A 26613-nucleotide genomic window follows, 5' to 3' on the forward strand; every position below is an offset into this window, starting at 1 on the left:
CTTTTCAATTGCACAGTATTGTGCAATGGCAAGAAATATCTAATTTCACAATATTGTGAAATAGCAAAATTTTTTTTAATTAAGAGTTATCTTTCTTTGTCCAGTATAGTAAGCAAGAAATATCTGCAAGAATTTTTTTTAATTGGAGTTATCTTTCTTTGTCCAGAATCAACTTAAATCTTTGTTATATACAATATACAATGTATATTCACTTTTTACTACCAACTGATAAATTTAAATAATCTTTACCATTCAGTGATAACAAGCAGTTTTTTACATCTTAATATTTTATGATGTATTTTAATGAGTAGTAATTGTTGCAAACTCCATTAGAATATTTTAATTGAAATTAGTTTTGGAATAAGGGAAAGGGGGATGTGATTAAAAAATTGGGTTAAATTTTTCTCATTTGAAATTTCATAAATAAAAAGAAAATTTCTTCAAACATTTTTTTGAGAGGATTAATATTCAACAGCATAGTGAATTGCTCTAAGAGAAAACAAAAAATTTTAAGTTCATTTGAATACATTCATTCTGTGTCAGAAACCTATGCTGTGTCAACTATTTAATCACAATCCAAATTTAGAGCGGAATCCAGCTTGAATGTTGTGTCCATACTTGCCCCAACCGTTCAGGGTTCAACCTCTGCGGTCGTATAAAGCTACGCCCTGCGGAGCATCTGGTTGCCTTTGTTTTGTTTACTGTGGTTCTGTGTTGTATGGACTTTGGGTCAGAACATTATTGGTAGAAAAAGTAAATCAATAAAACAGTTTGTATACTTTAATATCTTTGAAAAAGAAAAGAAAGCACAATTACATGAATTAGTCTTTAAACTAAAGTCACTTCTTATATTTGGATCAAGCCATTTTGTCCCAATACTTGTAGTTACACTACACATTCCCCATGTTAGATTTGACCATAACAATGAACTTTGAACAAGATTAATTTTTGTTACAGAACCTTCAGTAAATTGAAAACTACTTTCCATTCTTTTAAACAACAGTTTTATTTATTTTCTTATGCATCTTAGTTATTATTTTTAAAATTTAAGTTTATAAATACTATATTTCACTTGTATTAGAAATTCTAAACTCACATTCCTGTTTAGTTTAGGCACAAAAAGCTTTTTTAACTGTGACTATTTTAGAGTGTTTATCTATTTAATATAAAATGACAAAATGTCTGTGTATCATTCTCTAAAATAATTTGCAAAACATTTTTGTTGGTATGTTCTAAGATTTTTTTATCCTTAATGTAACATTCTAATATAATTTTGCATTCAATTTGTACTTTATTTTAATTTTCAATGAGAAATTATATGTGAGGAGCATTTATTTGAAATAAGCAAAATCAGGGGAAATAACTCCACAATTAATTTCTATAACAGTCAAATTATTTTGTCTAAAGACTGGCGTAAAAGAGTTCATTTACAAATGTCTGCTTGTCCCCTATTACAAGTCTGTTATAAAAAATTATGATCTCTTAATTAATTAAAACACAAGAGAATCATGTACATCGATTAAATCCAATCATCAATGTTAACCTCAACAGGTAAATCGATCACGTGGTGTAAACAATCTACCTCTCAATACTGGATTAAACTGGTTAGAACTGGTCAATTTTCATGTAAAATTTTAACCCTCACTGAAAGTTGAAGTCATTTGAAACTTAACCGATTTTAAAACTTTAGCACCACGGAGAAAAATTATACATGCGGCAAGAACGATACCACCGCGGTAGAAAATTATACATCGCGGGTCAGTGGTCCTTTAAGGGCCTGGGGAGAACACTGATTGTCTTGGAATCCACTTGGATATATAATAAGGATATTTCTCAATATCTTAATTTTATTAACGGTAATTGGATTTTAATTTATAACATGTTTTTTGCCTTTTGCTATTACATTTTATATATGAATAATTAGAGAATTGGTATTCGTTCATTTTTTTTTATATAAATAAGGCTGTTTGTTTTCTCGTTTGAATTGTTTTACATTGTCTTATCGCGGCCTTTTATAGCTGACTATGCGGTATGGGCTTTTCTCATTGTTGAAGGCCATACCGTGACCCATAGTTGTTAATGTCTGTGTCATTTTGGTCTCTTGTGGACAGTTGTCTTATTGGCAATCATATTACATCTTCTTTTTTATCATGCTTATATGATTACTAATGAATAATTATCCAACAGAGTTCAATTGAAGTGGATATAACTGCTTGACTTGTGATAAACTTTTAACTCCTTAATTTCAGCAGGTTGTACATTTTAGCAGAAAATATGTTAAAAAAAAACCAATAAAATAAAAGAGTACTTTTCAAAAGATGTAGAGTCACTTATGTATGTTTATTTTTTATTTCAGGAATTAGGAATAAAGAATTACTTGCATCGGAAAAAATTACAGCTAGCGCTTCAGTCAATATCAGCCAACTCAGCAGAAAAATTCAACTTCCTGGATCACAATTGGGTCACGCGTAAGTTTGACAAAAAAGAAATCATATAACTTTATTTTCAAAATAAATGATCGATAGAGGAATTTTGTAATATTTAGGAATAAGTAATTTGAGAAAAAGTTCTGAACAAAGTTCAACATAGGATTATGTGTTTCTTTGATATGTATTACTGATATTATTGCCTTGAGACTACTAAATATATTCCATGAAAACAACACAATTTTTGTTCGATCATTAAGGAATAAAAAGGAAACAATAGAACCTGTAAACTCCTCAATACTGTCAGTGTTCTCCCCAGGATTTTTTGATAGCGCTGTGGTAAGCGCGTGATTTTCCACAATTCTCAGTAACTTTGTCGCGTCGCGCGGTTAGTTTATAATTGATTTTTATGTGTTTTTCCTATATTATGCTATTGATGTTTTCTCTTATAATGATGTCCTCATCATGCTCATGGAAGTTACCCTTTGTTTGCTAATGTTATTGTCTGGATATAGACATGATACATGTAGAGGAAAAGTCTTTTTCTCCATTGTAAATTCATATAATCCTCATATTATTATCTGTCTGTAAAACCCAAGGAGAAGTCTTTATCATGGTGGGTCTATACCAGACTGCCTATGTGAAGATTTCTTATTACTAACAGGTGATGTTTCAGAACATGTAGGACCAACAATAAAGTCAATGTCAGCTTCTGTGAGAAAGTTTTCAATGACAAGATTGGTATTTTTTACATTTACTTTTATAAACATTTCTAGCAAAGTGCAACTTTGCAATAAAAATGAGTATAGTATTTTAAAGGAAGAAATGAATTTGCCCTTTCATTAATATTCAAATGTTATCAAAGATTTGCTTAAAAAAAGGCTAAAATATTCCAATTATGAATTATGAATATAACATGTATGAAAGAAATCCTATAAAAATATTTTAAAGATATTTTTTATTTTAAAGGTAAATTACCAATCAAATACATTATGTATGCCAATTGAAGCAATTACCACCTTTAGAGGTTGTGCTTGATAATTTTATAAACATTTGAATACGTGCCACAAGATAGGTTTGTCAAGATTTGACAATACTTCTTTTAGGTCTTTCCCTCCCAAATTATCTCCCTTACTGGCTGACATAACTTCCTGTTTACATTTGTGGCTTTTTTAGCATTAAATACTATTCCTAATCCAAGCCATCCTCTGTTTACATTAAATTTAAAGCCCATCCTCTGTTTACATTAAATTTAAAGCAGTATTTAAATAATATATATTGATGATTGGTTGACAAATATCGATATTTCAAATACATCTACACAAAATTTTCGTTTTGTCTTATTCCCTTATCCATTTGAAATAGAGCCACGGATGGACAAGTAATCGTAATATACGGGCTTATAATAAATCCCTTGATAACAGGGTTGCCTCCTTCAAACAATTTAGGTTCGACAGTTCGGTAGTAAACGCGAGAAAGTAATGATATAGTCATAAGATGGTTCAAGCAATGGTCGAGACCACGTTGTCAGAGAAGGGGGTAACACTTCCCTTACATTTTTTTAGAAATGAACTTTTCAGCACCCGAGACATGCATTAAATGTCTCTGTCCATTCCTTTCATAAGTTTCGGTATCTCTTAAAAGCGAAAAACTCGAGGAAGGAAAGGTTAATTTGGCAGTAAAAGTCTTGCAAATGGCGCCATTTTGATCATTTATTGAACTGGTCCCTTCGATATTTGACATCGTTGGGTGAATAAACGATCTCTCGGATAAATAAACCAGTCGATCATGTGATCGGAATGTGTACAAAATAATACAGGATGTTTGAAATTCAAAAACAATAGCGCTGATTTTTGATTGGATAGCGCCGCGGTCTGCCCAAATACCACCGCGGTGAATTCAAATAGCGCTGAACATCGCGGCGCTAAAACGGCCTGGGGAGAACACTGACTGTTATGAGGATTTTTTAGCCATATCTACAATAGTAGATGCATTATTTTATTTAGTCAGTGTATCCTTTCATCTGTAAGCCAGACTTTTATCCATTCAATATCAAGTTTAAGTTTTGGTTTAAGATACTTTCTCATGAATTGTTGGTAACATCAACATAAAACTAAGTACACATGTACATTATGATGAGAAGTTAACATTTTGACAAAAATAACATTGTTACTGCACATAAAAATATGAAAGGGGAGAGGAATGAATGGTGGACTGTGGACACATGTCTTGTTTCTATGCTTACATTCACATATTTAATTTGTATATTGTTTACAGGATGGTTAGATGATATAGGTCTTCCACAGTATAAAGATTATTTTTATGATGCAAGAATAGACGGCAGAATGCTTCACTTTCTTACCATTGTAAGTACTGTACAGATTAATAAAAAGATTTCTATGATTCTGATGGCTTACGGTTTTCATGACCTAACTTTTTTAAGCCACCCTAACTTACACGCTTACTAACTAGGTCATATCGTCCATACATTGTGTCTACAACTACAAATATTAAGTTGACCTGTACATATATAATACATATAAATAGGAACTACAAGTTTCAGATTCTGTTTACTCAGAATCACAGTTGTTTAGGAAAAAGCATACGTCTGATAAATATATGACCTATGTTTATTATACCCCCGCTTTAAAAAAGGGGGGGGGGTATACTGTTTTACCTCTGTCTGTCAGTCCGTCCCATGAAACTTTCGTCACATTTTTCTCAGGAACTACACATCCACCCTTTCTGTAATTTGGTATCAACATTTATACATGTCAGCCATACCGCTTTCAGATTCATCACTTGACAACTTCCTGTTTACCGAACACTTGTATGATTTTACACATGATAGCCAAGTTGAAAATGTTCGTCATATTTTTCTCAGGAACTACAATACAAGGATTTCTGAAAATTGGTTTCAGGATTTATATAAGTCAGCTATACTGTGTCATGCGTTTTCAGATTCATCACTTGACAACTTCCTGTTTACCGAACACTTGTATGATTTTACACATGATAGCCAAGTTGAAAATTTTCGTCACATTTTTCTCAGGAACTACAATACAAGGATTTCTGAAATTTGGTTTCAGGATTTATATAAGTCAGCTCTACCGTGTGATGTGTTTTCAGATTCATCACTTGACAACTTCCTGTTTACCGAACACTTGCATATTTTTACACTATTAATATTATCCACTTGCGGCGGGGGTATCATCAGTGAGCAGTAGCTCGCAGTTTCACTTGTTTTAAACTAAGTTATGACAACAATAGTATAATATACATTACAGGATGATTTAGTAGCATTAAAAGTGACCAATGAATTACACCACATCAGTATCAGAAGAGGAATTCAGATTTTACGTGCTCACAGTTATAATCCACAGTGCCTACGCCGAAGACCTTCACCAGATGAGGTTAGTTAGCTGCCTATGGAATTGATCTCAGTTCTTTGTGGTCAAAACTTAAAAAAGACAAGCATGCCTTGTGATGTCATATAGAAAGAACACATTATAAAATGAAGACAAACTTTGACATAAGTATATAAGTATTCAATAATTTCAACTGCTCAAAGGTTTAAATATCAAGATTGATTTAGTTGTCTTGTAAAAAGGCTTCTTTCTTCCTGAAACATATATACATAATTATAATGCTTTATTATCTTGTCAACTATTTGTAGAAGGTCCCAAAAAATGTTTGAATATACTTGCCCTTTATCTCAGGCTCAGATAGTGAAGACTTGTTAGTTGATTGTTATATACTGAAATGATTACAAAGTAGAGAGAATGAATAAAAAAATGACAAAAGATACCAGAGCATCATTGAAACTCATAAGTTGAAAATAAATTGATAATGCGATGGCTGAAAAAAAAAAGAGACACACAATAAAACACAAAATACAAAATTGAAAACTAAAGACTATGCAACACAAACTGGCCAAAAATTTGGGTGGTCTCAAGTGCTGTGGAAGTGTAAGCAGATCCTTCTCCACATGTGGCACCCATAATGTTGCTAATGAACTGAAGAAGTGGAATAAACCTATTCAAACAAGATTAGTTTGAAAAATTTCATTGTTAAGTGTTCTCTGATTGAAAAAAAAATCTTTTCTGTCACGAAGAAAATTGTACCTCACTTGAAAGTAGTAACTTTAAACTTGTCTTTCAAAGTATTCAAGATGAAAAAGGGAGATCGTAAAACTTGATGAAGTATTAAAAGCCATTGATAACCTATTAATTTGTTTTCTTCTATTTTTAGGGTCATTTGCACAATATCCCAGGAGATGTTGCCTTATGGACAAATCATAGAGTAATGGAATGGTTACGGACCATTGATTTGTCAGAATATGCTCCAAATATGAGGGGCAGTGGTGTTCATGGTGCTTTAATGGTAAATATCAAAAAGTTTTATATATTGTATCTAAACAGTAACTTAAAAGTACTTCAATGAATAAGATTGCCTTTGTACTATAAATAAAAATCACAGCTATTGCAATGAGTATTTCACTGAAAAAAAGATTCCTCTCTTACATATATAGATTCACTTTCACATTGTTGAAAATGTGAGGATAGCTTGGTTGTAGAATACAATTTTCAGCTATAGACAAAACAATTTTTTGCACATTGAAGAATCTGTAAAAGCAAAACTTTTAGCATAAGGTGACTTGCTGCATTCTTACAATTTTTATGATAAGATAAACAAACTTAAAGCATGTCAAATATATCAAAATTGATTTTCAATTCTCTTTCACACATTTATAAATCACTTTATAAAAAAAAAAATTAAAAAAAAAATGTAAACCCTATAAAATAGTCTAAAACCTCAATAATTTCTGTATTTAAACAGCAGTTATGTAATTTTAATATGATTTATTTCCCAGGTTTTGGAACCTAGATTTTGTGCTGAGTTATTTGCCCAGTTGTTATCAATACCATCAAATAAGACATTATTACGGAGACATCTCAACACACATTTTATAGCATTAATAGGCAACGATACACAGCATAAGAAGAGAGAGCACGAATCTAACCCAGCATATATTCCACTCTTACCTAATGCCAAAGTCAAGGTAAGTTATATAATGTTTATTCATTATTTTTCCTTGGGTACTTATATTTCAGTGGGATAATAATAGACTGAAAAAGGGGAGAAACTTCTGAAAGTGACAAGCAAAAAAAAACCACTTTATTTTAATTTGATAATTGTGAAGTAAGTCACTGTTCTCTTTCATTTTTGTTTTCAATATTTTTATTCTTTTTGCCTAAAGGAGTTGAGGATTGAAGAAGAAACATAGTGCTGTCAGCTCTCAAAATCCAAAATCCACAGAATCATTAAAAATTGTGTTATCATAAATACTTGATTTTTGTAGATGAAAATATTATACATCTTTGCTCAAGACAAATGTACTGTTTGATGATGTGATATATCAATTCACATTGAAAGAGATTACTTGATAAATTATTAGATTTTTCAGAGATAAAGACACCTTTTAAAGATTGTTTGTAAATAAATCAAGCAAATGAAATTAATGCTTATACAAAGACATTGTATTGATTGCATGTATGAAAATTACTTTTCAGGTAAAGAAACATGGTATATTTGGTCACAAGAGGAGTAAGTCAGATGCTGAAGCAGATGATTTTCTCTGTCCCATAGATTTTGGTAACGGTAGAATGGTTAATGGCAGGATGGATCCTGAGGTAATTATTATAGAGGAACTCATTCAAACAAGTCTTTATTTTAGAACTACTCCAGTATCAATTATTGATGCACTTAATAATGTAACCTTTAATGTATTATGAATTATGGTGAAGTTGAAAGTTGAAACATATTGCTTATGGTGGAGACTGCTTTTGTGCTTAAACATCAGAAAGCAGAAAAAATAAAAGTTTCCAAATTTAAAACTTGTATGCAAAGGAGTATGTTTGGTAAGGTCATAAAATGGCCCCCTGTTTTAGCGTAAATTTCAATAAAGAATGTATTGGCCAATACCAAAAGAAATTATAGCTAATACAATGATTAGATAGAAAATAAGTCATTTTGTTGAAAATTTTAAGTTTTTGCGTTTCATTATGACGTCACAAGTTGTACTCATATTGATTTTCCATGAAAAATCAATAAAAATAGCTAAATTTCCATAGATTATTGGACAGGAAACAAAGAGCACATACGTCAACAATAAAGATCTTTTAAAATAATGTTTGTGAAGATATATCACATGTCTTATTTAAATATTTAGTTTGTCGATGCCTGCACTATATGTTTCCTGGTCCTAGATATGGTTGAAATTCAGCAAATTTTGACAAATTTTACCAAAATCTCATATTTTGACTTTTTTGGGATATAAAAATCAACGTGTTAGAATTACACTTTGACAAAATAGTTCTAATTTTAACTTTCTTACACGTCTTTAAGTCGTCTTGAAACATTTTCTGTCTTGTAACATTGAACTTTATAATGGGGGCCAAATATGGCCCTTACCGAAACTTACTCCTTTAGTCACAGTGTTTCAAAATGAAGTTGTTGATCTTCCGAAGCAAGTTCCATGAATTATGTCCCCTTTCCTTGAACTTAATATAAATAAAAAAGAAGATGTGGTTTGATTGTTCATAAAAAGTATTAGAAAGAAATTCAGAATATTTCTGAGCCATTATATAATAATAACCTTTGAAAGTAGAACATTTATGAAATCAGCTTTAGTTTATACTTTTGTCTAGAGACTTTAAGATATTTTATGCGATTAAGAACCTTTCTTAACTTTTTGACCACAGGAATGTTGATGAAATTCAATATTTTCATTTACTTTTGCCCTTAGAAAAGCACAAAAAGGTAAGCTGCCTTAACAATGAATTACTATTTTATTTCTTCATAATCAGACTTTTTACCTTATATACCACATTCTTTTAGGGTTATATAATCTTTTAGTATACCTTTACCAAGTAATAAATTATCAGCCAGATTTCCTTCAATACAGTGTCCAAGAAAGTTTTTTTTTAGAGTATTTGATCAATATTTGTAACTACAGACATATAGAGGTGTATGTGTTTTTATTGTTATTAGTTGAAGTAGTTTTTCAAAATATTTAATATAGAATTCAACTTTTTGTGATGAAAGAAAAGAAGAGATTCAGGAAGGAAATATTTAAAATTATTGTTAAAAATTTCATGATTATTAATAGATTACATTTTCTTGTTAAAGGAAAAGGAGTTTCCAAATTAATTTAAAAAAAAACCTCTTTCATTTTTTGGATAGATGTTTAAATATATATTCATGTATATATATTAATGTAAATTACATGTAGATTGGTTCTCTGCAGTGCCCATAATGTTTTGGGTTTCATAAAGTGTGTTAGTGTTAGCATATAAAATTTTCTGTATAGCTAAAATAAATTGTTATTTGATATTGTATTTTTAATGTGATTTATATTTCTTTTGTATAGTATTTTTGAAACTAAATAATGTTCATTATAATGGTAATGAGGTTGATGCTATATTTTGATATAGATCTAATTACAAAATATGAAATTTAAATCTCCATGACCCTAAAGAAAAGTTTTAAAATTTCATAAATTTGCAAAATTAAATTTTTCTTTATTTTTTTTGTTTTAATGGTGTTTATATAGCATTTATTGGTATTGATTTATACTTGGGTGCGGTTACTATTTACGAATGCATGAGATTTTATCATCTTAATTTTTCTTGGGATTGTCTGCCCTTGACAAACTTCACATTGTAAATCAGACCATTGATTATTTTCCCACATGTGCTTATATTGTATATAACTTTGTCTTCATCACAATTGACCATATTTCCATTGACAAAGTCTCTGACCCAATACACAATCCTGCTCTTTCTAGCTTACAAGTAGTCTACAATTGTAAAAGTTTGTGAACTGGACAGCTATGTGGAACCACTTATAATAGGTTAAGGATATAAGACAATATTAGAATTGACACATCTCATTTCAATGTAGTCAAGTGCTGCAGTTTTTAGATTCTTTGAAGAGTTTTGAGGACATGTTTGTCTTTTCATTATCTTATATTTTTTTACACCTATCAAAATTTTGACAGACTTATTATGGTATACAAATGTCCGTGTCCGTCTGTCCGTCTATCTATCCCCGTCGGTTGTAAACATGTCGCACTGTAATTTGAGAACAACTTATTCAATTTTCCTGAAACATAGGGACAACATCAAAAGTTCAATGACAATAGGATAAAATACTTAATTCACATAGTTTTTTCACTGACCCCCCCCCCCCCCCCCCCCCCCCTCTTAACTTAATTTGGGAAAAATTGATTTACCAATAGGGATATATGTAAAAATCGATTTTAGACATACAAAACTTTTAGAATTTAAACCCCCCACCCCCAAACTATTTGATTTAAGTTTTTTTATCCTACATGGATCTTTTGATGTCGTCCCTTAAAATAGTTGTTTCTTATGATGGTCAAACAATCTGTATCCTTTTTGGTGAAAATAAGATTAAAAAACTTTGAGTTACAGGACTTTGTAATTTGAACAGGGGTTCATCTCAAACAATCTTTGATTATTGTTTAAAACTTTAGCCACAAGACAACAACATATCATGTGCTCATGGCACAGCTGTGTATTTATCATGGTGTTATCAGTTTCACTTTGACTTGTTAGATTTGAATATTCCATCTGCCCTGTTTTTAGCTCACCTGGCCCGAAGGGCCAAGTGAGCTTTTCTCATCACTTGGCGTCCGTCGTCCGTCGTCTGTCGTCGTCCGTTTTCGTACGTCGTCGTCCGTCGTCGTTAACTTTTACAAAAATCTTCTCCTCTGCAACTACTGGGCCAAATCAAACCAAACTTGGCCACAATCATCATTGGGGTATCTAGTTTAAAAAATGTGTGGCGTGACCCGGTCAACCAACCAAGATGGCCGCCACGGCTAAAAATAGAACATAGGGGTAAAATGCAGTTTTTGGCTTAAAACTCAAAAACCAAAGCATTTAGAGCAAATCTGACATGGGGTAAAAATGTTTATCAGGTCAAGATCTATCTGCCCTGAAATTTTGAGATGAATCGGTCAATCGGTTGTTGGGTTGCTGCCCCTGAATTGGTAATTTTGAAGAAATTTTGCTGTTTTTGGTTATTATCTTGAATATTATTATAGTTAGAGATAAACTGTAAACAGCAATAATGTTCAGCAAAGTAAGATCTACAAATAAGTCAACATGACCAAAATGGTCAGTTGACCCGTTTAGGAGTTATTGCCCTTTATAGTCAATTTTTAACCATTTTTCGTTAATTAAAGTAATCTTTTACAAAAATCTTCTCCTCTGAAACTACTTGGCCAAATTAATCCAAACTTGGCCACAATCATCTTTGGGGTATCTAGTTTAAAAAATGTGTGGCGTGACCTGGTCAACCAACCAAGATGGCCGCCACCGCTAAAAATAGAACATAGGGGTAAAATGCAGTTTTTGGCTTATAACTCAAAAACCAAAGCATTTTGAGGAAATCTGACATGGGATAAAAATGTTTATCAGGTCAAGAACTATCTGCCCTGAAATTTTGAGATGAATCGGTCAATCGGTTGTTGGGTTGCTGCCCCTGAATTGGTAATTTTGAGGAAATTTTGCTGTTTTTGGTTATTATCTTGAATATTATTATAGATAGAGATAAATTGTAAACAGCAATAATGTTCAGCAAAGTAAGATCTACAAATAAGTCAACATGACCAAAATGGTCAGTTGACCCCTTTAGGAGTTATTGCCCTTTATAGTCAATCTTTAACCATTTTTCATAAATCTAAGTAATCTTTTACAAAATCTCCACTGAAACTACTAGGCCACAATCATCTTTGGGGTATCTAGTTTGAAAAATGTGTCCGATGACCTGGCCATTCAACCAAGATGGCCGCCACGGCTAAAAATAGAACATAGGGGTAAAATGCAGTTTTTTGCTTATAACTATGAAACCAAAGCATCTAGAGCAAATCTGACAAAAAGTTAAATTGTTAATCAAGTCAATATCTATCTGCCCTGAATTTTTCAGATGAATTGGACAACTGGTTGTTGGGTTGCTGCCCTCCAATTGGTAATTTTTAAAGAAATTTTGCCGTTTTTGGTTATCTTGAATACTATTATAGATAGCGATAAACTGTAAACAGCAATAATGTTCAGCAAAGTAAGATCTACAAATAAGTCAACATGACCTAAATGGTCAATTGACCCCTTAAGGAGTTATTGCCCTTTATAGTCAATTTTTAACAATTTTCATTAATTTGGTAAATTTATGTAAATTTTTACCAAATATAGTTCTCTGTTACTAATGGGCAAAGTTCATGATAGATATAATTGTAAGAAGCAAAATCGTTCAGTAAAGTAAGAACTTCAAACACATCACCATCACCAAAATACAATTTTGTCATGAATCCATTTGTGTCCTTTGTTTAATATGCACATAGACCCTCTAGTTTCTAGACCCCAATCTTTGATTCTTTGTCAATTGACTTTCAATTTTTTCAAAGTTATAGGTACAATCGTTTCTTTTAGATTTCAACGTTTCCATTGCTAAGTACATTACACACAGTCAACACATAGTCACGTCTCCTATGTTCACAAACTCTATTGATGTGACAATTTAGATTTCAAAGAAGGTTTTTCCCTCAATTATTTACATCATCCAACATATGCATGTTAATATATTTTGCTGGATATATGTCCATTTGTATTTAAGTATTTAAAACATAAGTGTCAGTTAGTAAATGAATCATTTTCAAAACAAACAGAGCTAAAAGAGATTTTTTTTGCCTCAATAATATTCATGCTGCAAATGCTGTAATTTTTACTTGTTTATCGTCTGATGAGAAGCAGGAAAGGCTTCTGCTTTAAAACATCTGTTTATGTACATTGTTTATATTTGTATATTTACCAATGCATGCTTGATATACTTTAAATTTTTAAAAAGTTAATATTTTGGATATATTATATAAAATTATATGAGTGAAATTTTACTAATATTTAACTTTAATAATAAATTTTCTTCAATATTTTGGAACCTATGACAAGATTACATTATTTTTTGCCTTATTCATGATATATCGGTACAAGTCTGTTTGGGCTATAGTTACATTTCTATTGAGTTTTCTGTTTCCAGTAGAAAATGTTGTCTAAGAAAGCCTAAACTTTTATATATTCTGATAAAAGTAAATGCAGAGGTCATGCACTGTAAAATGTAATAAGCCCTTAATACCCATGTTGATCTTTAATAATATTATGTGTATTTAGAAATAATATTAAAGTAATGGCAGCAAGAGATTTCTAAATTCCAATGTCAGATATGGATCAAATGGTCAAGAGCTTCTTCATTTTTGTCACTGAAATATTGTTTCTAAAACAAAACTTTCAGAAGTACTACATTAACCCTGTAACTATGTATTACCAGCGTTATTTTGTCAATGTGGAAAGATAGAATAGAAGGTTTACTCAAACAAAGATGATTATGTAGGAATAAAAGAGGTTTTAAGTTTTAATTGGTACTGATATTATCTGAAACAAAAATGAATTTTTGACCAAAAATTAGTAGAAAATACTTATAGGGTTCTGAATGAATATGAGATTTACAAGTCTATAGTTGTTGTGTGATTATTTAAATTATAAATACTACATATACCTGAAGTTTCCTTTTCATTTTAGAAAGACCAAAAAGCAGCAAAAGAAATAGGTGCCTTTTCAAAAGAAATCAACTCTTTAACAGTGAGTATGATGATATTAAGTAGTACTGCCAATATAAGGGCAAAGGTTATTTTTGAATCTTAAAAGTTATGTTGCTTTTAGAATATAAGAATGAGGGCTGCAGAAGATACATTTTTCAAACAAAAGCTTTTATCTTCTTCAAATTGCATCTGATGGATACTTAATGGTAGTTTTAATGGTTGATGACTAAACTGATAGCAGCCATGAGGAAAACAATATCTTTAAATGAAATTTAAAAAGTAAAATCACAAAAATACTGAACTTAGAGGAAAATCAATTCGGAAAGTTCATAATCACATGGCAAAATCAAATAACAAAACGCATCAATAACGAATGAACAAAAAACTGTCATATTCCTGACTTGGTACAGACATTTTCAAATGTAGAAAATGGTGGATTAATTCTGGTTCTATAGCGCTAACCCTCTCACTTTAATGACAGTCTCATCAAATTCCTTTATATTTACATTGATGCGTTAAATAAATAAAATAGTCAAAATATGGGTACATCAAATGATGTACCTACTACAATGAAAAGAACACATTATTGTTTACACAAGTCTTGTGTAACATTGGTAAAGGGACAGATCATTTAATCACAGTTTACATTGGTAAAAGTATAACTGCATCATTGACATTGGTTTGAACAACACAATGTCACCTGGAAAGAATATAAAAATAAACAAGTAAATCTCTGTTTTATTATTTTGCATTTGAACTGAAAATAACCAGTATATCAAAATTAAAAATTACTAATGATGATCAGGACTGTTTGAATTTCATTATTTTTTTTCAATTTTGACAGCATAGGAACATTATTGAAGGAATGATTTGTGACTTAGTTTAAACATATTTGTTTATAGTGGATTGGGAAACAAGTTTTTACAACTTATATTAATCCCTTTCCACTTTGCGGGTGCGAGTACTGCCTTGTAGCGGCATTAGCCTACTCTTTTTCGAAATCTACAAGGGTGTCTTTAACGTGCAAGAGATATGGCTCTCTCTTAACACGTGTCCATTTATCGTCCCTGTCCGACGGACTATCATCGTTTCCTCAAGACCATACTCGCAAATGGTGTCAAGGGAGAGCCGAAAATTGAGTTCCTGAAATTTTCATCCCAAACGGGAATCGAACCAGGAACCTTTGTGTTAGTAGTCCGATGCACTAACCACTACACCACGGCTCTCTCTCTTGTGACTTGTTATTCTTGAGTGTGAGCTTTGCTGTTTACTTTGAAGTTGTTGTCAACTGTTGATTCATTGATTGATTTATGGTTATCACTTTTTGTTGTGAGTTAACAGTCTATGTTGTGGCAAACAAAATTTGATTATATTTAAATGACTGCTGAATTATGGAAGAGAATAGATTCGAAGTATAGTCCTAATATAACATTTTTTTTGGAGGAAAATATAAAAATATGGAGATGCAGTTTGATGCCAAACAAAAACATATGTTTTACTGTTTAAAACATGAAATTCAGATGTGTATACTAATTATTTCCTTTAGAACAAGTCTCTACACATTTCAAGTATTTGAGAATTCTTTTTTATAATTTCAGAACATGCTTTCAAGTGACAAGTTCCTGGAAAATGTGCCATCATCGAATGTGTGATTGTGAACTTTATTGTTTTATCCAATCAAAATGCTCCAAGCCAAACAGGAACTGTCTCAGGGGAGCGAACTGTGGTTGTTTTTACAAATGGTTGTTGATTGTTATTAATTTGTACAGTTAATATGTACAGATAATCTGTGAATGGATTATTAAACTTTGTATATATGTATAAAACAAAATCAGCATTTTCTCAATTATTGCTTGTTCATTTTATCAGCTTAGTGCTAAAAATGCTAAGTTTTATTATTGATAACTTTTAAATGTATGTAAATCTAAGATTTACTTTTTTAATGCTTTGGTGACTGAAGCATCGACTTTATTAATCTGAGATTTATATTTTAAATGATTCAGGCTGTTATATTTTAATCAATTCTGACTTTTTTTAGGATTGATTTTAATTGGATATGATTTTTGTAAAATGGTTGTCATTTTTATCAGATCTGTTAGTTTCATGAAATAACATTATAACCTGTCTGTTACCCCTTGCATCCCTCATAATCCTTTGTCATGTGACACATATGTAAATAGGTATGCTCGATACCAGACCTGCTTTTCACACAAAAAAAATTTAGGTCTTAAATTTTTAGAAACAGATCTTTGAGGTTATGACTGTGTTGGCTATTTGCACATCAATTTTAATGTGTCTGAATTTAAATTATTTTATTGTTTAGTAACAATGGTATACACCTTTTGTAAAGAATAATTTTCAATTGCAAATTTTAATCTTTTTATTATCATGTTGTCATGAAATGACTTTTTTTATCATGTTTGTCAGTAATCATATTTTTTGGTGAATTAATAAATCATGCCCCAACTAGATTTGGACATTTTACTTCATTTCATTAGCATGTGGACAAAACGTTACTATTTTTATATAATATGTCAAAGTCCGTCCCATACATGTACTGTAATTCGACACATTTTGACGTTTTCTACTTAAAACTTAGATGATTAGTTTAATCATACAGTACGACAAGATAACTAGTAAATAAACGTTAAAAAAAATGATATCATTCTGAGTTTATGAACAAATTTAAAAAGTGTGTATAACTTTTTGTCGGACAAAATGAAACTAATATGCATGGAAGTGCAGTGGATGATGAATATTATTTATCTTTATATGTTATAATATTTTGACTATGACTGTTTATTGGTGAAAGGGATTGCATTGGAGGATGCTTGCTACTTTGTTTCTAAATTACCAGCTTTTTAAAGGACTGCTTCAATTTGATAGTTTTTGTTCAATTGAATTAAAAAAGCCCACAAACTGCAAAGTATTTGATATGAAACCCAATGGAATTTTGATGGGAAATTATTGGCTAACAAGATTTTGAATATTAAATATTGGCAACATTTTTCTTTCAAAGACTATGAAAAAAAAATAACAAGCATTTTATAATATTTTTAAAAATGGCTTTTTAAAGTATATGAAATTATTTTTTGTGATATAAAACTAGAAGTTAGCAGGCAAAAATGTCAATGACGGAGGATTCCCAAAAATCTCTTTCAAAACAAAAGAAACAAACATTCTTGAGTGACAGATTTGTGAACGTATGAGAACCTGTATAAGTATTAAATAATTTGTAAGATATGCTTCATGGCTGTGACTATTAAATGGTTGTATATGAGGGTCTTGAAAGGTCTTATTTTTCATATTTTTCATATTTGTTATGTTTTATATCCCAGTACTAACATGAACAAATTCATCCATAAAATATAATGAGAATCTGAGGATTAATAATGATAGGATAAGAGGAGAATCAAATCTTTTGAAACAGTTTTTACAGTAAATATATAAAGGAAGATGTGGTGTGAGTGCCAACTAGACAACTCCTCATTCGAATAACAATTTATAAAAGTAAACCAATACAGTTATAAAATTCTAACACATCCAGCTTATTTGATAAATGTTTCAGTGATAAGGGAAAGTTCCTAAGGATTGCATATTTTGAAATTAAAAACTCATTGCCAAAATATGAAAACAAATTAAAAATTTTGATGTTCATTTTGACATATTTTGTCCACTTATTATATTTACTACAGAACACTGCTTGTATTTCATCAAGTTCAGCTGCCAAAACAACATAGCTGAAGTTTGGTTCATTGTGCTACCACTTACAATACATTTATATGACATAAAAAATAAACATGAATTTATTTAATTAACTTTAACCACATAGTTACATTGCTTTCATTTGTTGAATGATGACTGTAGCAAGCCTCAGTCTCATATTGTAGAAACAAAATGGCCGCTTATGTCTGTCAGGCGATGTTGTAACAGTTATAAGTATAGATGAATTTACACAACGACTATCCTTTGATATTATGTAAAGAAATTCAAACTTATATGTTTATTTTCTGATTGAAAAGTTGGTATTAGTTACTTCTCTCTTAAAATACACATTTTTGTAAAACATGATTGCAATCACAATTGTTGATTTACTAATTTAAACATTGAGCATTGATAAGATCATGAAATCTTTGAAAACATAAAAATACCTCTTTGATGTGATGTGCCTTTTTGTGTATGTGTTTGTGTTTTTTTTTGCTGAAGTTGACATCGAAAAATAATGATACCAATTATAAATATTTCACTTTTCCAGTTTATTTTACATTTAACATTCAATCATTTTTAAGATGGGACAGTGAAGTGTATAAACAACTAAGATATCATATGTTACCAAAATTGTTATGGTCATACCAAATTAATTTGTTGTTTATTAAAATGTTTGCTTCTTTGAGTTTTTGACGAGACTTTTAGAATTATCAAAATACTACTTATTTTCCTTGTTAAAAAAAAGAAATTTCTTCTTTTTCATTAAATAAAATTTTGAACAAAATAGTTCTTGGTTGTAACTCTATAGAATAAATTCCACTTTTACTCAGAATATTTTGTTCATCATTTTAATTCAGAAATCAAATTTAGAGTAGAGAAAGGCACAAATCTATCGATTTTGAGAGGCCTAACATGAACTAAAGAGAAATGTATATGTGTCTTCCTGTCTTTTGCAATATTGTATCTGATATAACTTGTTTAATCAAAATTTGCCTGATAAATAAATCTGGCTCATTACCTTATTAGTAATTAAAAAATTTTGTTCTATAATTTTTAAAAAAACATGAACTTTTAACCAAGCCTCAAATTTTTCATGAAAATGTTTTTAAGATATCTTTTCATAGATGAAGGGTAACAAGATATAAATAAACTTTTAGAAAATAAAGTGAAAATTAATCATTTTATATTATTTGTTGACCTAAAAATTATTTTAACTGAAACATGCTCTTATTCAGTTTTAAAGTGTGTATTTTTTTAATTGATCAGTGATCAATGTCAAGTTAGAAAAAAACATTTTACATTAAATCATGTCTATTTGTACTGTTGCATTCATATTCATTTCTTCATACAACATTTTATAGAAAGGTGCAATGCCAGTACATTTATATTTTAGAAATGTATAAAAATAAATCATGTATATTTTAATGTGTTGTTTAAATTTTATATATGAATAAAATGAGATTTATGGTATACATCAACAAGGCAGTAGCCTGACTGACACAGTAAAACCGATCACATTTTTGGGTCAATATACATTGTCAGAAAAATTGTCTAACAAAAGACAAGTAATCAATGAAAAACATCAAAACAGGAGAGGGAAGTTACCAAAGTGATTTTTTTAAAAACTCATATAAAGTTGGGGACAAACTAGCAATGCCATACGGGAAAAAAACAAAAAACAACCAAAAAACATAAAACAGAAAATGAAACACAACATGAAAAGAATTGAATTGGTATCATAAACCCTACTAAAATCTGGGGTTGAACTATGGTTCTCTGGTTTGTATGATTAAAACAGCCAATGACATATTTTCTGGCTTAATTAAATATTTGGAAACAAAGCTGTTTGTATATAGAACTGCAATACACATAAAAAACATTGTACATGTAGTTCAATTTGGAGGTTCAGCTATCTAGTTTTAACCAACTATTTTTGGTAGAAAATACCTTTACCAAGTCTGGAATGCATTCATTCTGTTAGTTGATCAAGTTTAACACTTTACTATCATGGACAAATGAGTAGGTACAGTAAGAGCCCTTTTGGCCTCAAAATGTAGCAGTTTTACAAAATTGATAAAATGTAAACTTTTAGTTATTTATTGAACAGTAGAATGCTTCTGCTACATAAATATGGGCTATATTTGACTATACAATGAACATATATCGGGTACTGGCACCTTAAAGTCCTGCTAAATTACTGAATTCTTTAAAATTCTAGCATTTTAGTTAAATTTAAGACTGTTTTCGTGTAAAACGAAAGTAGCCGAATTTGTGTTTATCCTTAATATTGAAATGGAAGTTGTATTTTATGATAATACAGATAATACATATATAAAGGTTGAATGAACACGAATGCGGTCACTTTCATTTTTGACAAAAAACATCCGAAAAGTTACATTTTTCGGCATATTTGGTTGATTTTTCATATTTGAGCTTGAATCGGATCGTTTTTAATGACTAAATCAGTTCAAATCTTTCAAATAAACTAATTGATTCAAATGAAAAAGTCACTTAAGTGTTTAAAAAGTGGTCAAATTCTTTTGTCAGATGAACCTGAAATTTGAGGCCAAAATCGGTCCTCACCGGACCTACTCCTTTGGAAAACCAAGAGAGAATAATGACAATAAAATTAACTGTTGAAATGAAACATGTGTGACCTCAATGTACACTAAAAAAGAAAAATTAAACTGCTTCTTATTACTTGGGAAACAAACAAATTTACAATAGATCAACAACATTATCCTAGTTTCCCTTACTGTATTAAAGATATACATTGATTTAACTATAACTGTTGCCTTTTTTGTGAAATTTAGATAATACTTGGTTATCTATTTACAATAAACAACATCTGAGTGGTAGCAAAAGCAGGAGGTCATGAGTTCGAACAAATGTTAGGTCAAACCAAGTATTTTAAGAATCGGTATTTGCTTCTTGTCTGCTAAACACACACTTTTAAGGAGTAAGAACAAAAACAGACAGGCTCCAGAGAAACAAAATGTTTCCAGGTTAGGTGATATGTCTTCCTGCAGATTTACCTGATACTGAAGTAAACTAGAATATTAAAATTATTCATTAGTTCTGTCAGTCTATGACAAATCAGGGTAAACTTTCAAATTTTCATTTACACTTTCTCTTCCTGAAAATACATAAACGCTGGGTGATACAAATAGCCACTCATCATTTTTTTTTTTATCAGAACTGAACTAAAAAAGCACCAAAGTGTTTGAAAAGTGATACCAACAAGCATTGACATATTGAAGCTGTCACTTATTTATGTCTAAGTTAAAGTCATATGGAACGAGTAAGTGGTGAAAATAATGTTTATCCACTTATTGAAGCAATGCATGTATATATCATAAACTAAGTCCTCTGTGCACGATTTTATCCTTATTTTCGAAAATATATCATATAATCGTCATTTTTTTCTCTCTCTGTTTGTTATGATTTTACAAATATGGCTGCTCATCAAATGCCGTGTTTTGAAGCCGAGTTTTATCGATTGTCACCTTATAGTAAACAAATCACAAAAAGCATGGGTATTGAGCACGTGTTAAACATGTACAATCAGAGAATTGTTTATTTGAATGACAGATCCATGCGTATTGTGACCACCGCCTGTGACCAGATTTTTACGAGGAGGGTTACTCTCAGGTCACTAGGCATACGGAAAATATGTCGGCGAATTACTTCCTGGAAGGTAGCAATCAAAAATAAGTAAACTTCTTCTGAATGTGGACAAATTAAAGAATTTTCCTCAGAAAAAATTATATGTACATATTTTGTATAATGAAAACTATCCATTTACCTACAAAAACATATGCATATTTTTTTTAATTTGAGGTTTCATGTGACTTTAATAAAATTGAGGTGTTGTAATTAAAAAATACCCATAGAAACTGGAAAGTGGACAAACATTCCAAAAGAAGAAAAAATATGCCACTTATGTCATATAGGAATTGGCACTGAATTTCATTTCTGTTTGAGTGCCAGTTAGATCACCCCTAGTTTTAGGTGGGGTTCGTGTTGTTTTTTCTTTAGTTTTCTATGTTGTGTCATGTGTTCTGTTGTTTTTCTTTTTGTCTTTTTCATTTTTAGCCATGGCGTTGTCAGTTTGTTTTAGATTTATGAGTTAGACTGTCCCTTTGGTATCTTTCGTCTCTCTTTTCCGACATTCGTAAACATACGAAACAAACATATTAGTATTTACTTTACTAGATATCCATGTTATCAAAAAATGATAGGCTTATTGTCACTAAGTACAAAAGTAATGTAAAGGTATTAAAAAATCAAACACTTTTTATTTGTAAACTAAAGAAAATTTTGTAAAATGATTGTTTAAATATTTATTTTTTTAATGTTTTTTCCTTTGTTAAATCCACCATTGTTTTGTATTGTTTGTATATATGTTAATATTGTATTCCTCTTGTTACACGTATGTTTTGTGTTTGAGTGATCAAATAAAAGTTGAAAGTTGAAAGAAGAATTAAAATTGAAAATGTCTATATTTGGGATATGGAACTAATTACAAAAGGCTATGTCACATATTTCCTGTTTGGTTGATTTTAAAACAGGACATAAAAAAAGTTTTATACAACTGCAGTTGAGTTTTTATTTTCATTTGTTTAAAACATTTCTAAGACTTGTAAGTATTGTATTACTTATTATTATTGTTATCATCGTTTTAGCTTATGTTATTTTATTTCTAAGTATATCTCTTTCCTGAATGTTCGTTTGTTTATTTGTACTATATCCCTGCCCGTAAAGTTGTCATTTTAGCGGTATTTTTTAACAATATTATTTGAGCGGGATGTCCAGCCAAACCAATATTTTTTTTTCTGAAAATGTCCAGTACCAAGTCAGAAGGTTTTGTCAAATAGTCCGTTTTTATGGATGTTTTTATCTGTTTTTGTAGCCGTTCATTGTTTGTGTTACTCCGTTTTTCTCCGCTTAAAGCTGATGTGTTTCAAACAAATGAATTATTATTGTTGCCTTTATTTACATTCAATCAATTTATATATATAATGCAGGCACAATGCTGATGCCAAACAGCGGTTAGTGACAAAAAAGTTAAATTTGCAATAAATAAACTAAAAATAACAATTTAATAGTAGTCGTAGTCCGGCCCAGATTAATACTAAAAGGGAGTCGTTGTATAGAAGAATCATTAATCGCGTTTAATTGTTTTATTTGCGTTACCAAACTCGTTTTATTCCACTCACTATCGATCGTTTCATCGTCGCGAAAAGACTGACCAATAGTGAGAACAGTAATGTTATAATTATCTGGATCAAAATGACTTATTGCCGATCTTATTCGATCTATTTTTAATTGCTAAATAAACTGCATGTCATGTCTATAGACTGTCTTTGACGGTTAACTAGTAAATTTTATCACAGATTGTGTAAACAAAAGCGCGTCTTGTGACTACCACATTTTGTTCAAATAGTCTAATAGATAATAATGTAATACAAATTATTCAAATATTTTTCTTGTAATAAATAAACAATTAACGACTTTTTTTTTTTGTAGGAAGAAAGCGCAAACATGAAAGTAGTATTATGCTTGATTATTATTTTCATGATGAATTATTGTCAGTTCATTATATTGGTTCCGTGTAAATTTGACAGCAGGTGTGTCTGTCTCAATGATACAAGTAAACCGTTCATAAATGTCAGCTGTGTTGGAAAGGATATAATCAAGATACCAAAATTTCCTCCAACTGTCTACTCTATCGATCTCTCAAATAATACAATAGGAAGCATACCAAATAGATCGTTCGAATATCAAGTAAATTTGAGGATATTGGATCTTACTTCAAATTGTATAACAGTATTAGAAACTGATTCATTTAAAGGTCTTCAAAATTTACATAAACTAGTTTTAGAAAGAAGCTGTATCAACTTTCATAAAGTACCAGTTGATGTGTTTAAACCTTTAACATCATTAAAACATCTGAACTGTAAATATATATGGTTTCACGGCATAAATTTGCCAGGATTACTTGTTTCAACCCTGATACATTTAGAATATCTGGAAGTCGATGTTTTAAAATCTACACCATATGGAATTTTGTTTGACAGGCACTTTACGAACCTTCATAATTTAACTAAACTAAAGACCGGTGGATGTTCAGTTATCGAGTTTGACGAGAAAACATTTATCAACATGCAATATCTTACAGCAATAGATTTATCTTCCTGTTCGGGGCAAATATACAATCAATCATTGTATGGAAGGAACAAAATAAAGAGTTTGGCTTTAGGAACATTTTATTGCCACAGACCGAGAGCTTTTTAAGTTTGATTACTGATGTCAAAACTTTCTCGTTGTTAGAAAGTCTTTTTCTTATAGGCTCATTTGAACCCAATGTCGAATTTAACGGGTTAATTTTGAGACTTTTCAACAACTTAAAGATAGGTACAAAAATTAAGGAACTTCGGCTTAATAACAACTATATAAGAGAAATATTACCACCTGATGATATTCTCAACCCACCAGGCACTCTTCAAATTCTGGACCTCTCCCATAATAAACTGACTTGTTTGTGCATCTATATATATAATCTTTTAATTTTGAATTTACAAAACAACTTCATTGGAAGCTGCTTGCCGTACTATACCTGTACAAGATTTAAACATCTTCCATTAGAACAATTTGATTTGTCATTTAATGTTATTCATAAGTTATCAGACTCAATGTTTGCTGGACACAATAATCTACAAATTCTTAATCTCAGTAATAATCTTCTATCAGACATTGACTTTGATCTTTCATATAACCCAAAATTGAAAATATTAGATCTTTCAAACAATAATATCACGATAATATCAAATACGCAAACATTGCATACATTGACAAAAATGATGGGACAATCAACATTCGCCATTGACCTTTCAAATAACGTTTTGAGTTGCAACTGTCGTACAATAGGATTTTTACAATGGATTGTGAAATATTTGGATCATTTCCGGAACAATGATATCTACAAATGCAAACTAGAAAATAAAACAATTATTACTATGCACAATTTTAAAACAGTAGTTAGACAACTGGCTAAAGATTGTAATTCATATAGTATGATTGTAATATGTGTTACTTTAGGAATTGTTTTGTTTTTAATAACTCTTTGTGTGGGTCTAATGTATCGCTATAGATGGAAGCTTCGCTATATGTATTATATGACCAAAAGTAAGTATTATAGATATAAACCTGATGATGATAACGAATCTTATACGTATAATGCGTTCATTTCATATTCAGATATGGAAAAAGATTTTGTGGTCAATGAATGCATTCTAAATCTCGAACAAGATGATAAAATGAAATTATGCATACATCATCGAGATTTTATTCCTGGCGAGGAAATATCAGTAAATATAACAAACGCTATCCATGAGAGTAAAAAGACGATATGCATAATAACCAGATCATTTCTGGACTCGTATTACTGTATGTTTGAATTTAACATGGCCAGAATGGAGAGGATTTATTCAAGAAACGAACATAATATTCTGTTTTTAGTATTTTATGAACAGGTTCAACCTCGAAATCTTCCATTGGTTATGTTAGAACTTGTTCAAAACCAGTCGTATATAGAGTACCCACATGACGAACAAGGAAATGTTGTATTCTGGGAAAAGGTCAGAGAGGCTATAGCGTGATCATGTGCTCATTTGTTTGGATTTCGTTTATACCTTTTACATTAGCATACATAAAAAGCACAAAAGAAAATTTCAATATATTCAAAAATATTTATTTCATTATATATTATCATTGTGCATTGTATACTTTTATGTTTGATAAATATGTATAAGAAAATAATTGTGTTCTATTCTTTTAAACAATCATATCAAAACGCTAAGGTGTACATTTCTTTGAGATTGCAACACAACAACAAATTACAGTAAACAAATAAAATAGTCCATAACGGTCAAGTAACTCTTGACATCATCTGCATAATGTTTTTTTTTAATTCACCACTTGGAACTGTTTATTCAATAGCTTTATTATGAACACCAACCGTCAGTGTGTATAGTCTCCCTGTCTTATTCTTTAAAAAACAATATTTCAGTTGAAAAGAGTTTAACTGTAGTTTTAGAATAATGGATGCAAGTTCATTTTAATGTTATGTAAAATGCATGAAAAAAAACATGAACAACACGACGGGTGCCACATTTGGATCAGAATCTGCTTTCCATTTCGGAGCATTTGAGATCATTCCATCCCCCGTTTTTGGTAGGGTTTGTGTTGCTCAGTCTTTAGTTTTCTATGTTGTGTCTTGTGTACTATTATTTGCCTGTTTGTCCTTTTCCCTTTTAGCCATGGGTTGTCAGTTTATTTTCTATATATGAATTTGATTGCTCTCTGGTATGTCTAGTGATAAGTTTAGGAAACACAACATCAGTGAATAATGAAAATATTAAAAATCATGACATTGAAAGAGGAAGTGTACATTAACTAGATTTTCCTGTTTCACATACTTGAACAAAGATTTTTGTCAACAACATTTTGCATTTAATTACTTTCAATACAATCAGTGGAAATACTAGTTCCTTTTGAAAATATGCAAAATTTATAGAACAATACAAGCCTTTTAATCAAAAGCCTGGGAAACACAACATCAGTGAATAATGAAAATATAAAAAAATTATGACATTGAAAGAGGAAGTGTACATTAACTAGATTTTCCTGTTCCACATACTTAAACAAAGGTTTTTGTCGACAACATTTTGCATTTAATTACTTTCAATACAATCGATGGAAAAACTAATTCCCTTTGAAAACATGTACAATTTATAG

At 30.5% G+C, this 26613-nt stretch overlaps 1 protein-coding gene across 11 annotated transcripts in view; it reads left to right on the top strand.

The window, feature by feature from the left end:
- Positions 1-16337, top strand: part of LOC134683047 (liprin-beta-1-like) — a 74027-nt gene extending 57690 nt beyond the window's left edge. For all 11 annotated transcript variants that reach the window (XM_063542077.1, XM_063542075.1, XM_063542076.1 and 8 more), the window contains 8 exons: positions 2357-2468; positions 4704-4792; positions 5714-5839; positions 6678-6809; positions 7300-7488; positions 8000-8119; positions 14087-14146; positions 15705-16337. In XM_063542077.1, coding sequence (XP_063398147.1) covers positions 2357-2468; positions 4704-4792; positions 5714-5839; positions 6678-6809; positions 7300-7488; positions 8000-8119; positions 14087-14146; positions 15705-15758 — 882 coding nt within the window. In that variant the 3' untranslated portion in view covers positions 15759-16337. The remainder of the gene's footprint in view (positions 1-2356; positions 2469-4703; positions 4793-5713; positions 5840-6677; positions 6810-7299; positions 7489-7999; positions 8120-14086; positions 14147-15704) is intronic.
- The last annotated feature ends 10276 nt before the right edge of the window (positions 16338-26613 follow it).

The sequence above is a fragment of the Mytilus trossulus genome, chromosome 9 (assembly GCF_036588685.1).
Source record: "Mytilus trossulus isolate FHL-02 chromosome 9, PNRI_Mtr1.1.1.hap1, whole genome shotgun sequence".
Classification (NCBI taxonomy): domain Eukaryota; kingdom Metazoa; phylum Mollusca; class Bivalvia; order Mytilida; family Mytilidae; genus Mytilus; species Mytilus trossulus.